This window comes from Saimiri boliviensis, chromosome 2, assembly GCF_048565385.1.
Source record: "Saimiri boliviensis isolate mSaiBol1 chromosome 2, mSaiBol1.pri, whole genome shotgun sequence".
NCBI lineage: Eukaryota > Metazoa > Chordata > Mammalia > Primates > Cebidae > Saimiri > Saimiri boliviensis.
Genome location: NC_133450.1, coordinates 121,244,008 through 121,259,199, shown reverse-complemented (window position 1 = coordinate 121,259,199; position 15,192 = coordinate 121,244,008). Strand labels below are relative to the sequence as shown.

The following is a 15,192-nucleotide window of genomic DNA, read 5'->3' as shown; positions in this document are numbered from 1 at the left end:
ATAACTGTTTAATTTTTTGTCAATGTCTTTCTTTCTAGACCCCCCAAATGGGTACCTTCATGGGTGTCTACCTCCCGTGTCTACAAAATATTTTTGGAGTGATTCTTTTTTTACGCCTTACATGGGTGGTGGGCACAGCTGGAGTTCTTCAGGCTTTTGCAATTGTCCTTATCTGCTGCTGCTGTGTAAGTACTGCACTGGCACCTGGAGATCACCTGAACGTTGCAAGTTCTCAAGAGTAGATGCACACGACCTCTTTGGGAATAAAACAGAGAATACTAGGAAAGGATTCATGATCTCAACAGAAGAAATTATTCTGATATTAAAATCTGAAGGATTTTCAGTCATTTAGTGCCTATTAGTCACTACTTGCTGTCTATTACATGATATACTAGAAATTACAAAGCAAGACTTCAAATGAAAATAGAAGATGAAGTTCCTGTCTTCAAAGAATTCAGAATTAGAACCATTTGAGCTTGATAGCATCAAAGCTGTGACAAAGTGTGTTAGAAAATGTGATGTTCTACTCCAGTATATTTGAGAAACAAGACAGGTTATTGGGGATGTGAGGGGTAATTGTTATTTCCATTTTGTTTTGAAGTCTCTTTTCTTATCCCTTCCTTAAAAATTCAGATGTTCTAGCCGGGCGCGGTGGCTCAAGCCTGTAATCCCAGCACTTTGGGAGGCCGAGATGGGTGGATCACAAGGTCAAGAGATCGAGACCATCTTGGTCAACATGGTGAAACCCCGCCTCTACTAAAAAAATACAAAACATTAGCTGGGCGTGGTGGCACGTGCCTGTAATCCCAGCTACTCAGGAGGCTGAGGCAGGAGAATTGCCTGAACCCAGGAGGCGGAGGTTACGGTGAGCCGAGATCGGGTGAGCCGAGATCGCGCCATTGCACTCCAGCCTGGGTAACAAGAGCGAAACTCGTCTCAAAACAAAAAACAAACAAACAAACAAAATTCAGATGTTCTTCAGGGGTTCCCTTTCTTACTGAATATTGTTTTTGGTATTGTGTTTAGTCTTTAGTCAGGTTCTAACCTATTTTCTGAGTTGTTTTCTCTAGTTACTTCTTTTGAGTGTACTATGCTCTATTTCCTGTGTAACTAGGAAATCCAGAGTGAGATTAGCAGTTGTTTTTTGTTGTTGTTGTTGTTGTTTGTATTTTTGAGACAGAGTTTCACTCTTGTTGCCCAGGCTGAAGTGCAATGGCACCATTTCAGCTCACTACAACCTCCACCTCCTGGGTTCAAGCAATTCTCCTGCCTCAGCCTCCTGAGTAGCTGGGATTACAGGCATGCACCACCATACCTGGCTAATTTTGTATTTTTTAGTAGAGACAGTATTTCTCCATGTTGGTCAAGCTGGTCTCGAACTCCTGACGTCAGGTGATCTGCCCGCCTGGGCCTCCCAAAGTGCTGGGATTACAGGCGTAAGCACCGCAACTGGCCAGACAAGATTAGCAGTTCTTTTTTTTTTTTTTTTTTTTTTTTGAGACGGAGTTTCGCTCTTGTTACCCAGGCTGGAGTGCAATGGCGCGATCTCGGCTCACCGCAACCTCCGCCTCCTGGGCTCAGGCAATTCTCCTGCCTCAGCTTCCTAAGTAGCTGGGATTACAGGCACGCGCCACCACGCCCAGCTAGTTTTTTTTTTGTATTTTTAGTAGAGACGGGGTTTCACCACGTTGACCAGGATGGTCTCGATCTCTCGACTTCGTGATCCACCCGCCTCGGCCTCCCAAAGTGCTGGGATTACAGGCTTGAGCCACCGCGCCCGGCCTAGATTAGCAGTTCTTAATAGCACCTGACCCACTGATGTGGGAGCATTTTGACAGAATCCTCCAGATATTAATGGTATGACTAGTGCAGGCGTCCCCAAACTTATTACACAGGGTTCCCTCAGACCGTTGGAGGGCCAGCACATACTGTGCTCCTCTCAGTGACCACCAGTGAAAGAGGTACCCCTTCCTGAAGTGCGGCGGGGAGCCGGATAAATGGCATCGGGGGCTGCAGTTTGGGGACGCCTGGACTAGTGCATTGAATTGAACCATATCATCTTATTTCCATATCATTTGGTATGACTGTCCATAAAAGGAGATGGAGTTAAATGTTTGCCAAGTGGTCTTGGAACACCAGTGGAGTAGTAGTATAGAAATGTCATCTTTGCACAGTAACAATGCTCTTCTTTCCCTTTCCCCACAGACTGTGTTGACTGCTATCTCCATGAGTGCCATTGCCACTAATGGAGTGGTGCCAGGTTAGTAGGCCGAGGTTGTATTTCAGGATTTATCAGTGTTGACTCTGTGTTTATGCTATAAAGCAAGAGGTGCAAACTTCTGAGGAAAAGTACTATTTAGTTTGTTCTGTGCTACAACAGAGTAATGGTCTGTAGGACATAGACATACTACTACTTGACTTTAAGATGCCTTTTAAAAAATCTATTTTTTAAACTAGAATGTGTTAATTCCAGTCATATTCTTAGCTTGTATTAGTTAGAAAAGTATGTGTGTGTGTGTGTGTTTGTGTGTGTGTGTGTGTGTGTGTATTTATAGACAGAGTGTCACTCTGTTACCCAGGCTGGAGTGCAGTGACAGAATCATAGCTCACACAGCCTCCGATTCCTGGGCTTAAGCTACTCTCCCCTTTCAGCCTCCTAAGGAGCTGGAACTAAAGGTGTATACCACTATGCCTGGCTCTTTTTTTTTTTTTTTTTTTTTTTGAGACAGAGTTTCACTCTTGTTGCCTAGGCTGGAGTGCAATGGTGTGATCTTGGCTCACTGCAACCTCCACCTCCTGGGTTCAAGCAGTTCTCCTGCCTCAGCCTCCTGAGTAGCTGGAATTACAGGAGCCTGCAAAAATGCTTGGTTAATTTTGTATTTTTAGTAGAGACAGGGTTTTCTCCATGTTGATTAGGCTGTCTAAAACTCCTGACCTCAGGTGATCTGCCTGTGTTGGCCTCCAAAGTGCTGGGATTACAGGCATGAGCCACTGTGCCTGGTCTTTGTTTCGGTTTGTTTAATTTTTTGCAGAGATAACTTCTCACTGTGTTGCCCAGTCTGGTCTCAAACTCCTGGCCTCAAGCAGGCCTCTCACTTCATCCTCCCAAAGTGCTGTGATTAGAGGTGTGAGCCTCCACACCCGGCCAGAATATATTTTATTGGGCTATCTGAAGTCGTCGTAAATATTCTCTAATTTATTTCGAAGTAATGCTGGCAAACTGTATTACTTCATATGGCTCATTACATTAGATATGCAGTATATCCCACAATAACCCTTTCATCTTTTACTTCCCACAAGCAAGTCTTTTTTTATCACATTCAGGGTTTGTGGAAGCCTGAAACATTTAGCCTTCCTGTATATTTTTATTCTTATTTATGACTTGATCACATTCCTCTTACTAATACACACTCTTTCTCCTATTCACCTTCTATTTTGTCTTTTAGCTGGGGGCTCATACTTTATGATTTCCCGGGCCCTGGGCCCGGAATTTGGTGGGGCTGTTGGCCTCTGTTTTTATCTTGGTACCACATTTGCAGCAGCCATGTACATTCTTGGTGCCATTGAAATCTTTCTGGTAAGTAATGACTTCATTGTGATGTATAATGTAGCAGAAATATTGATCTGGGTTTATTCTTTGATATGAAAGCTTCTGAGAGATTGGCTATAGGAATAAATCAGGTGATTGACTGCCCACCTGAGTTGGCTTCTTACTGTGAATATGAGGTGAAAAGATTGAAATTCCCTTTGCCTATTCCTTCTCTACCTGATTGCCACCACTCTGCCACCTCATCCAAGAGGGTCACGCTTTGGAGGCAAGACTTGCACCAATGGGGAAAAAGTAAAATAAAGTTTATCTTTTTTGATATCTTCTTCCCTATGAAATAAAATATTTCTCATATCTCTATTCACTGAGACATACTGTTTACTATTTAAAGTAGTGACAGCAGAATCAGTTAAAGATGATTATTATATTTATTTTATGTAACCTTAAGAATAAAATTATTAGTTTATCCCTTTCTTTCTATCAGGAAATGCAGCTATTCAGAACAGTATGTAGACCAAAAAATATATATATATATATCCATGACATCTCATTTCTTTAGGCATTTCAGATCCTATTAGAAACTAGGCTAATTCTCTAGTCATTTTCTGTCTTAGCTTTGCTTTCTTTTGCAAAAGTAGATGCAAACAACTACAGCCTTTTTACTTACTTCTTTTGGAGTAACCTAATTTTGTACTTTTTTTAACCTAACAGGTATATATCGTTCCCCGGGCTGCCATCTTTCGCAGTGATGATGCACTCAAGGAAGCAGCAGCCATGCTAAATAACATGCGTGTCTATGGCACAGCTTTCTTGGTCCTTATGGTATTAGTGGTATTTATCGGCGTACGCTACGTGAACAAGTTTGCCTCACTTTTCCTGGCCTGTGTCATTGTGTCTATCTTGGCCATCTATGCTGGAGCCATCAAGTCTTCCTTTGCCCCTCCACACTTCCCGTACGTGTCTGTCTCTCTGCCTAGCCACCCTTATTGGGTAGTAATGGAAAATATCTGGTGGTATGATAATTCCAAGTCAGAATTTTATGGAGTCTCTCTGAGATTTTCCCTTTTGGATAAGCCCAGTTAGACTTCCTTCCTTGTCTAGGCAGGAAGCCTCCCAGCAAACTATGTCCTGTTCATCCTCTAATTTCTTACGTAGAACTAGTAGCTATAACAATAATTTAGGTACAGATATTAGGTGTTTTTCTCCCTGATAATTGTACATAATCTTTTTTATTATACATATTTTGAACTATTGGTATTTAAATGTTGGATTTCTTTTACGAATGAAAAATCAAGTGAATCAAAGGAAAAAAATATTTAATAAAATAAAAGGAAATATTAATAATTTGCATATGTCTCCATATGTATGTAATATTAACTCTAATACAACTGCCTTTTTTCAACTTTTTAAAAAATTTGTATATATTTATGAGGGTACAAGTGTAGTTTTGTTAGATGTACATATTGTATAGTGGTGAAGTCAGGGCTTTTATTTTTTATTCATTTATTTTTGAGATAGAGTCTCACTCTGTTGCTCAGGCTGGAGTGCGGTGGCATGATCCCAGCTTTCTGCAACCTCTGCCTTCTGGGTTCAAGCAGTTTTCCCACCTCAGCCTCCCAAGTAGCTGAGATTATAGGCATATGCCACGACACCCAACAATTTTTTCTTTCTTTGTAGAGACAGGATTTCGCCATGTTAGTCTGGCTGGTTTCGAACTCCTGACCTCAGGTGATCCACCATCACCTGAGCCTGGCCTTTTTTTTTGAGACAGTCTTGTTCTGTCGCTAATGCTGGAGTGTGCAGTGGCACTGTGTGGGCAACCTCTACCTCTCGGGTTCAAGTGATTCTCCAGTTTCAGCCTCCTGAGTAGCTGGGACCACAGGCACAGGCCACTGTGTCTGGCTAATTTTTGAATTTTTAGTAGAGATAGGGTTTCACCATGTTGGCCAGTCTGGTGTGGGACTCCTGAACTCAAGTGATCTGCCCACCTCAGCCTCTCAAAGTGCTGGGATTACAGGTGTAAGCCACTGCACCCAGCCTAAGTCAGGGCTTTTATCTATTGCCCAAATAATGTATTTTGTACCCATTAAGTACTCTCTTATCATCCACTTCCCCCTTCAACTCTGTAGTACAAATACCTTAAAGTATGTTTTTTGAAGTAGTAATGGATTTATGCAGATCTGTGACTCATAGGCCCACTTTTCCCTTTGACTAGTGGCATAGGGACTAGCTGGCACTGAGTGTTATTTGTAGTCTTGTTACAGGATTATCTTGAAAAGTCATCTGGCTTATCTGAGTATCAAACTCATTGGTCCTATGTTGATTTAACCAGATTACAGAAAAAAAGATTTTTCAAGATAAAAAGAAAGGTCCAGTGAGGCTTAATGACTTACCTCAAAGTTAATAAATGGCAGAGCAAGAAGGTGAACTGTGATTTTATGACTCCCCATTCATTATGTCTTTTATGCCATGCTATATGATGGCAGAAGTAGATTCCATCTTAAACTTTTAATCTGCTTATCTAGGGACTGTAATATAGCTGAAGGTCCTTTTTAGAGTCATAAAAGTTCTAAAGTTGACAGTCTGGCTGTATCTCAACTTGGGAAATTACATTTTGCCTCAAGTTAACCTTTGAGGCTTCTCCTCTTCTTTGATCAGTACACAGTCATAATTGCGTGGCATTCTTTGAGCTATTCCAGCAAAACAAGACAGATCTAGAAGAATACATGAAACAAGGCTGGGAAATGTTGAGAGTTGTTGAAGCTGAGTAATAGATACATGGTTCATAATAATGTATGCAATCATTTTGCAAATTTTAAAAGTGTTGAATCTGAGAGGTATTTTAACTATGAATGTATTATTCCTTTGTTTATATTTGTGTCTCTGGGTTAAAGAAAAAAATAAAACCAGTAGTTGATATTTGTGTTATAGTTACCCTCACTCCCACTGGGTCTAGGCATAAGTTCAAAAACAGTTTTCTGTTAGGCCATCGAGGAATTTGCCTTTTAATTCTGGCCAAGCTGTTTTCCTTGCAACAGTAGCCAGAAGTTTCGACCTTTAGCATAACATTTTCAAGGTGTTTTTATTAATGTCAGGCTTTTCTAGGCCAAAAAAATAGGAGTGCTTTTTTCTTTATAAGAACAACAAAAGGACTTCAGTATTCTTGTAGACCTAACAATTTTAGCCAAAAATTTTGGAAGATGAATCAGCATAATGTCTTCAGACAGTTCTTCAGTTTGAGTTCTGTTACTGCCACCTGCCAGTTATGACCTTGGACAGAGAACTGTATTTCCCTAACCTTCAATTAACTCCCTAACTTCCTGAACTTCAATAACTTCATCTACAACATAGGAATTCTAATACATCGTGATATTGCTGTAAGGATTAAATTGGCAGAAAATGTAAGTTATCACTCGCAGTGCTAAAATAAATTATAAATAAATAAACATTAGTTTCTTTCCTACCCTTGATAGTAGAAGCTCTTGGAGATGAGGTTCTTGTTTCCTTTCTTTACTAACCTGTTTACTTTTTTTTTTTTTATGTATTTTTTTTCCTTACTTGATCTCTCTCCCTATTTCTTTTCACTTAGGGTCTGCATGCTGGGTAACCGCACCCTTTCATCAAGACACATTGACGTTTGTTCTAAGACCAAGGAAATTAACAACATGACAGTCCCGTCAAAGTTATGGAGATTCTTTTGTAACTCGAGTCAGTTTTTCAATGCCACCTGTGATGAATACTTTGTTCACAATAATGTCACTTCAATCCAGGGCATTCCTGGGTTGGCTAGTGGTATCATTACAGGTAAGTTAGGGAGTTATTGGACAAGGTTTTTACTGTTTTCTGAGGAAAATAGGCTTTGTCATCTTAGATTCTTCTACTGTCCATAAAGATTAACTGCCATGGTGCTACTTGCCTTCTTAAGCATGCCACACAGCTCTTAATTCAACATATTTCTGTTTTTCCATTAGTAAAGCTGTCCTTATTTCGGACTCCTTTACAGAGTGGTATCTGCTAACATTCACTTCCATTTCAGAGCAGAGTTGAGCAAATCACTTTCTAACCTTAGGATAAAATATTCTGTGTATTCTTGTAAAATTGCCAGTGCTCTTCCTACACTGACAGAACTGTTTGAATGTCCACACCCACATATATCTTCCTTAGCTAAATTCCTGAAACATTCCTTAAGTGACTTCTTTTTTTTTTTGAGATGGAGTTTCACTCTTGTTACCCAGGCTGGAGTGCAATGGCGCTATCTCGGCTCACTGCGACCTCTGCCACCTGGGTTCAGGCAATTCTACTGCCTCAGCCTCCTGAGTAGCTGGGATTACAGGCATGCGCCATGATGCCCAGCTAATTTTTTGTATTTTTAGTAGAGACGGGGTTTCACCATGTTGACCAGGATGGTCTCGATCTCTTGACCTCGTGATCCACCTGCCTCGGCCTCCCAAAGTGCTGGGATTACAGGCTTGAGCCACCGTGCCTGGCTAAGTGACTTCTATCATAAATGTTTGGTCTAGAAATTCTTTGCACAAAAGTAAGTTTACATTAAGGTGATAGAAACGGCATTGATGCTTAATAAATATTAATGGGATTTGTGGAGCATTTAGTTTTAGTCTGTTTAACTTTTACTGGTTTGCATTAGTAAAGTTAAACTGCATTTATATGTACCAAATCATTTTGTCAAATTATATTTAAACTAGATAAGAAAGAGCACTATATTTTTATTTATATGTGTTTTATTGTACAGTATGTTCGTGTACATGTGCTCACGTAGAAGCAGACACACCTTTAGAAACTGTATAAATGAGGAATCTGATTTTGAGTTGTTTGGGTAGAAAATTATCTAATTATCTTCTTTCCATACTGCTGCTGCTTAAATTCCCATTTTTCCCACTGTAGAGAATCTTTGGAGTAATTACCTGCCCAAGGGAGAGATCATTGAAAAGCCTTCAGCCAAATCTTCTGATGTCTTAGGCAGCTTAAACCATGAATATGTTCTTGTTGACATCACCACCTCCTTCACGCTTCTGGTGGGAATCTTCTTTCCTTCTGTTACAGGTAAGCACATGAGCTGTTGTCTGATTTAGAAGCTGTCAGACCCAGGAAGTGATTTTTCTCAGGGGAGCAGAATTCTCATGGTTCCTAGATTTGCTTCTAGTCTTTGCTATCAGTATCAATATCAAAGTATCCAAGAAGTTAACTTCATTTTTTCTCCTTATCTCTAAAGGTATCATGGCTGGATCAAACAGATCTGGAGATCTGAAAGATGCTCAGAAGTCTATTCCCATTGGTACTATCCTTGCCATCCTGACCACCTCCTTTGTCTGTATCCTTTTATGGATCTGGTCTGAGTCTTAGTCATAGGAACGTAACTAGATGGTCAGTATTTTTATCCTGGTAACAAAGATACCTCCTTCCTGTCACTTCATTTCTTGCCAGATAATCTGTCCACCTCATAAAGAAAATTCAAAAAAGAATTTATAGGAGTATTTAGCAACTCATTTTACTGATAGAAGAAATACTCTGAGTGTCTACTTTCTATCTCATTTTAGAGTAGTTTCCTTGACTCTCAATATGGTAGATTTAAGCAATGTTGTCCTTTTTGGTGCATGTATTGAAGGGGTTGTTCTCAGAGACAAGTGAGTAATTAATCTCTTTGTAACAATTCTGTTTCTGTCTGCCATGACTTCTGATCGTGCCACATAGCTCCAAGACAGTTACAAACTCAACACAGCCAGGCACTGTGGCCCCTGCCTATAATCCCAGCACTTTGGGAGGCCAAGGCGGGTGGATTGCTTGAGCTCAGAAGTTTAAGACCAGCCTGAGCAACATGGCAAAACCCTGTCTCTACCAAAAGCACAGAAATTAGCCAGGTGTGGTGGTGTGCACCAGCAGTCTCCACTACTTGCGGGGCTCAGGTGGGAGGATCACTTAAGCCTGGGAAGACAAAACTATAGTGACCTAAGATCACACCATTGCACTCCAGTGTAGGTGACAAAGTGAGATGCTTTCTCAAAAAAATAACCCAACCTGAGTTATGATTTATGACTAACAATAAGAAAATATATGTATGTAGTTCCCAAAGGGGCCAGTATTTTCTAGGAAATATGTAAGACAGTTATAGTTCTTCAAAAAAGCAGTGAATTTGTCTGAAAAATGACTTACCTGTACATAAAGAACTGTTCAGAAACGAGACCAAAAGTAAGCAGAGCAAGTAAAAAAAATTTCAGGTGTCGCCGGGCGCGGTGGCTCACGCCTGTAATCCCGCACTTTGGGAGGCTGAGGCGGGTGGATCACAAGGTCAAGAGATCGAGACCATTCTGGTCAACATGGTGAAACCCTGTCTCTACTAAAAATACAAAAATTAGCTGGGCATGGTAGCGCGTGCCTGTAATCCCAGCTACTCGGGAGGCTGAGGCAGGAGAATTGCTTGAACCCAGGAGGCAGAGGTTGCGGTGAGCCAAGATCGCGCCATTGCACTCCAACCTGGGTAACAAGAGCAAAACTCTGTCTCAAAAAAAAAAAAAAAAATTGCGTCTCTAGCATCTCCTCTATGAAAGATAAGTATCTAATTGTGTTTGGCATTCTAAATCAAAGCCTGAAATTTAACTTTCTTCATCTTCTGTTCTTTTCTCTTCTTTTCTACTTATTTATTTAGAGACAAGGTCTTGCCCTGTTGCCCAGGCTAGAGTGCAGTGGTGCAATCATAGCTCCCTAGAGCTTCAAACTCCTGGCATCAAGCAGTCGGTCCTCCCTTTTCAGCTTCCCAAGTAGCTGGGACCACACCTAGCTAGTTTTTTTGTTTGTTTGTTTGTTTGTTTGTTTGTTTTGTAAAGATGGTGCCTCACTATTTAGTCCAGGCTGGTCTGAAACTCCGGGGCTCAAGTAGTCCTCCCACCTTAGCCTACCAAAGTGCTAGGCTTAGAGACATAACCCACCATCCTCAGCCCTTTCCCCTATTCTTTTTTTAAAATTTCCCACACTACACGGATCTGTCTCCTATTCTTTGTCCACGTCACTCACTTTGTACAGGCCTTCAGAATTTTTGCCTATGTTATTGTAATAATCTCCCTTTTAGTTCTACCCTCTAATCCTTCCTCCACACTGCCGCCAGAATGGCTTTTCTAAAACACAAAATTGAACATGAAAACCTCCCTGCTGCGGCACCTGCCAGTGCCTCTTAAAATCCATCACTGGCTGGGTGTGGTGGCTCACACCTATAATTCCAGCACTTTGGGAGGCTGAGGCAGGCATATCATGAGATCAAAAGCTTGAGACCATCCTAGCCAACATGCTGAAATCTTGTCTCTATTAAAAATACAAAAATTAGCTGGGCGTGGTAGTGCATGCCTGTAGTCCCAGCTACTCAGGAGGCTGAGGCAGGAGAATTGCTTGAACCCAGGAGGCAGAGGTTGCAGTGAGCCGAGGTCACGCCACTGCACTCCAGCCTGGTGACATAGCAAGACTCTGATTCAAAAAATAAAAAAATCTGTCACTGTGATCTGGCCCTCTCTACCTCTTATCTCCTGCCATTCCCTCATAAATTCCCTAACTTAGAGTTTAATATGTCTTGTTATATCTCCACTTGTATAAACATTTGTCTTTGTTGTTTCCTTTGTTTAGAATAGGTTACTCCCACTTAGCTAGCTCATATTCATCCTCTAAGAGACTAGGCTAAGGGTCTTCTCTCCTGTAAAGCTTTCCCATACTCACCCAAACAGAGGTAAACACTCCTCCCTTTGTTCAGCCACTCTATTAGAATATACTATTTTATGGTATTTATGATGCTATATTGCAGCTACTTGTTTTCATATCACTCTACACATTGAGCTCTTTGAGGACTCAAAGCCTAATAGATGCAATATAAATATTGTTGACAAAAATGAAGAGCACAGTGTATATATATGTATGTAATACAGTATATATGTGTGGGTGTATATATGTATGTATGTAGTATAGTATATTACTATACCCTTGTAATAGGAAATTCATGGAGCTTTGGTAAGTTACACGATAATATAAAAATTATTATTGTGACTGTAAATTAGAGTATCATTTTGGAAAACTATTGGTTATTATCTCCTAAAGAAGAACATCCACGTATATCTAATAGAAATGCTTGCACATTATGCATCAAGAATAATTAACAAGATTTTTCACAGTAGTGTTTTTTTGTTTTTGTTTTTGTTTTTGTTTTGACCGCTTCATTTTCCCTTCATAAGTATTATTACTAATAGCCAAAACCTGGAAATAATAAAAACGTCCATCACTAGTAGAATGATTAAATTATATATTCATGAAATAGTAAACCATATGGAGGTGAAAGTAAGTCATAGCAATATATACCCCCCCAAAAAATTCACAAGCAATGCTAAGTGAACAAAACCAAACATAAAAGTATGTACTGTATATCATTTATATAAAGTTTTAAAATGGCAAAACTACATAGTGTTCAAAGTCAGCAGGCTGGGTATGGTGGCTCATGCCTGTAATCCCAGCACTTTGGGAGGCTAAGGCTAGAAAAGTGCTTGAGGTCAGGAGTTCCAGACCAACCTAGGCAACATAGCAAGACCTTGTCACTACAGAAAGTAAAAAATTAGCTGGGCCTGTTGGCATATGCCTGTAGTGCAACTACTGGGGAGGCTGAGACAGAAAGATCAGTTGAGCCCAGGAGGTCAAGGCTACAGTGAGCCATAATCACAGCACTACCATCCAGCCTCAGTGACAAAGCAAGACCCTGTCTCAAAAAAAAAAAGGGTCAGGAGAGTAAATAGTGGAGAGGAAGAAAGAGCTTATCATTGGGAATGGGCATAAGAGAGAATTTTGGGTGCTGGCAATGTTCTGTTTCTTGAGCATGGAGCATAGGTGTTTGCTTTGTGGAAATCTTCAGATGTACATTTGTTGTTTTTTGCACATTACTTTTTGTGTGCTTACTAAAAGTTGTTAAGTAATTAAACTGATGCCATCTTTCACCCATCAAATTAGCAGTGATCAGGCTGTGCATGGTGGCTCATGCTTGTAATCTCAGCACTTTGGGAGGCCAAGACAGGTGGATCACCTGAGGTCGGGAGTTCAAGACCAGCCTGACGAACATGGTGAAACCCCATCTCAAAAAAAAAAAAAAGCAGTGATCTTAATATTTTTATTTTAATACATAAGACTGGTGTGACGTGTGCATGTGCCATAAGACTTGAATACTGTTATTCAAATCACTACAAATTTTTATTCATAGCTTTTTATGACATAGAAAAATGCTTATGTTTTAAGAATACAGAATTATAGGTGCAGTGAAATCTCAATTTTTCTAAAAAGCAGATATTTTTGATACCCTGAAGGAGAAGGTTATATATTTTGATACCCTGAAGGGGAAAATTATAGGTTCAGTGAGATCTCAATTTTTCTAAAAAGCATATATTTTTGATATCCTGAAGGGGAAAGTTATACCTGAAGCTTAGCTTATTTTCTAGCCCAAATGTATTTTTTCCTAATACAGGTCAGTAGTGCCTTTTGATCAAATCTGGCTATCTTTATATTTCATAATATTATTTGTCTCATTTTTGATTCTCTAAAACTTATAAATGGGAAAAAAAAAATGAGTGGGCCAGACGCCGTGTCTCACCCCTGTATTCCCAGCACTTTGGGTGACCAAGGCAGGTAAATCACTTGAGATCAAGAATTTGAGACCAGCGTGGGCAACATGGTGAAACCCTGTCTCTACTGAAAATACAAAAATTAGCTGGGTGTGGTGGTGCACACCTGTGATCTCAGATGTTCGGGAAGTTGAGGCAGGAGAATCACTTGAACTTGGAGGCGGACTTTGGAGTGAGCCTAGATTGCGCCACTGCACTCCAGCCTGAGTGATAGAGTGAGACAGAAAGAGAAAAAAAAAAGGGGGGTAAATGTCTCTCTAGTATTTCAGTCTAAAGTTATTTCCAGATTAAATTTCCCCACTTCTATTTCCTTCCCAGGTTTGGGGATGCTGTGAAAGGTAATTTGGTGGTGGGCACCTTATCTTGGCCATCCCCGTGGGTGATTGTTATTGGCTCCTTCTTTTCAACGTGTGGGGCCGGACTTCAGAGCCTCACAGGTGCACCAAGGCTGCTACAAGCTATTGCTAAGGATAACATCATACCGTTTCTGAGGGTAAGTTACCTTTTTTAATGCCCTCTTCTTTTTTTCCCAGCTTTAATGAGAAACAGTGTGGTCTTCATGGGCTTAGAAATTACTAGATCATAAATGTAGAGACATGGGTTTTTAGCACAAGACCCTCTAAATTGCAAGCGTAAGTTTACATGTGAGTCTGTAATGCTGTTTAAAAGATACCACAGTTGTAACACTGTTGTCTTCCAGATGTCTGAAACTGTAGGCTGGAGGAATCAGACAGCATTGACTTAGTACTCCTATGCCTGATATTTCCCTTCTGTGCACAGGTTTTTGGCCACAGCAAAGCCAATGGGGAACCTACCTGGGCTTTACTTCTAACTGCTGCCATTGCAGAGCTTGGAATACTTATTGCCTCCCTGGATCTTGTGGCCCCAATTCTTTCCATGTAAGAACCAGTGATTCTCTTCAATTTTTCTTGTTTAAATAATAAATAATTCATGTTTATTTCCATTACTCATGTAACGGTAGTGACAAGAGTGGGCTAAAGACAGATGTAACTTCACTTAAATAAAAATCATTTCTGAGAACCTTCAAGTAGCACTAACTTTTATAAGTTATTAGGTTTTTGCCTACCTATTTAACTTGAGAAGTTCTTTGGCTTCATTTCTAATTCATTATCAATTGGTTGTAGCTTTTATGACCACTGTTAGTTTTTTTATTTATTCACCTGTGGCTTACTGATGGCTTACTACTTACCTGGTACTGTGTAATATGGTATTCTGGGAATACAAAAATGGATAAGACAGTCTTATGGCACTGATAATGGATAAGGAAACCAATGATCCATATATAGTGTGATGAGTGCCATGCTGAAGGTGAACACTGAGTACCACAGGAACAGCAAAGCAAGACATCTAAACAGACAGAAATGCAAGAAAGATTTCATGGAGGAAGTGATACTTGTATCTTGAAGAATGACTGGTTATTTGCTAAGAAAAGAAGGTATGACAGCCATTCCAGGCAGAGAATGTGTCTAAAGGAATTAAGGAATGATATAAGGTAGCACATCCGGAGAACTGGAAGTAGTTTGGCTAGAGGGGAGGGTGCATATTGAGGAAATAGCAGAATAGAGAAGTAGGTAGACCAGATCACAGAGGACCTGGAAGTAGTGGGTAATCTTTGAGAACAAAATGATAATGCTTTAGGATGATCAGTCTGGTATAAAAGATGGATTTAAAGGAGGCTAGAATTGAGCTGGGAATGCTAACTGGAAAGAAGATATGAGAGCCTCAGCTAAGGTGATTAGTAGTAGAGATGAAAAGGAAGAGAAGCAGCTTAGAGATTTTTAAGTAGAATCCGTAGGACTTGGTAAGTGAATTTGGAACAAGGGTAAGGAAGATGAAACCTGGATTATCCTAAGAACGACTGGGTAAAGAGTGGTCGTGTCATTGAGAGAGCAGAGAAGGATCAGCAGGTTTGTGGGGAGAGGTTTAAGTTTCTCTGCTTCCTATTTAATCAGGGGTTAGTTGTCTAGAAAC

At 40.3% G+C, this 15,192-nt stretch overlaps 1 protein-coding gene across 4 annotated transcripts in view; it reads left to right on the top strand.

The window, feature by feature from the left end:
• The window catches only part of SLC12A6 (solute carrier family 12 member 6), a 101,676-nt gene that overhangs the window by 72,448 nt on the left and 14,036 nt on the right, over positions 1-15,192 (top strand). For all 4 annotated transcript variants that reach the window (XR_012516420.1, XM_010346266.3, XM_003935765.4 and 1 more), the window contains 10 exons: positions 39-185; positions 2,206-2,260; positions 3,447-3,577; positions 4,259-4,500; positions 7,137-7,351; positions 8,450-8,608; positions 8,778-8,876; positions 9,132-9,189; positions 13,519-13,693; positions 13,981-14,099. Coding sequence is in view for 3 of the 4 variants with exons in the window: in XM_010346266.3 (XP_010344568.1) it covers positions 39-185; positions 2,206-2,260; positions 3,447-3,577; positions 4,259-4,500; positions 7,137-7,351; positions 8,450-8,608; positions 8,778-8,876; positions 9,132-9,189; positions 13,519-13,693; positions 13,981-14,099 (1,400 nt within the window). In the remaining variant the exon portion in view is untranslated. The remainder of the gene's footprint in view (positions 1-38; positions 186-2,205; positions 2,261-3,446; positions 3,578-4,258; positions 4,501-7,136; positions 7,352-8,449; positions 8,609-8,777; positions 8,877-9,131; positions 9,190-13,518; positions 13,694-13,980; positions 14,100-15,192) is intronic.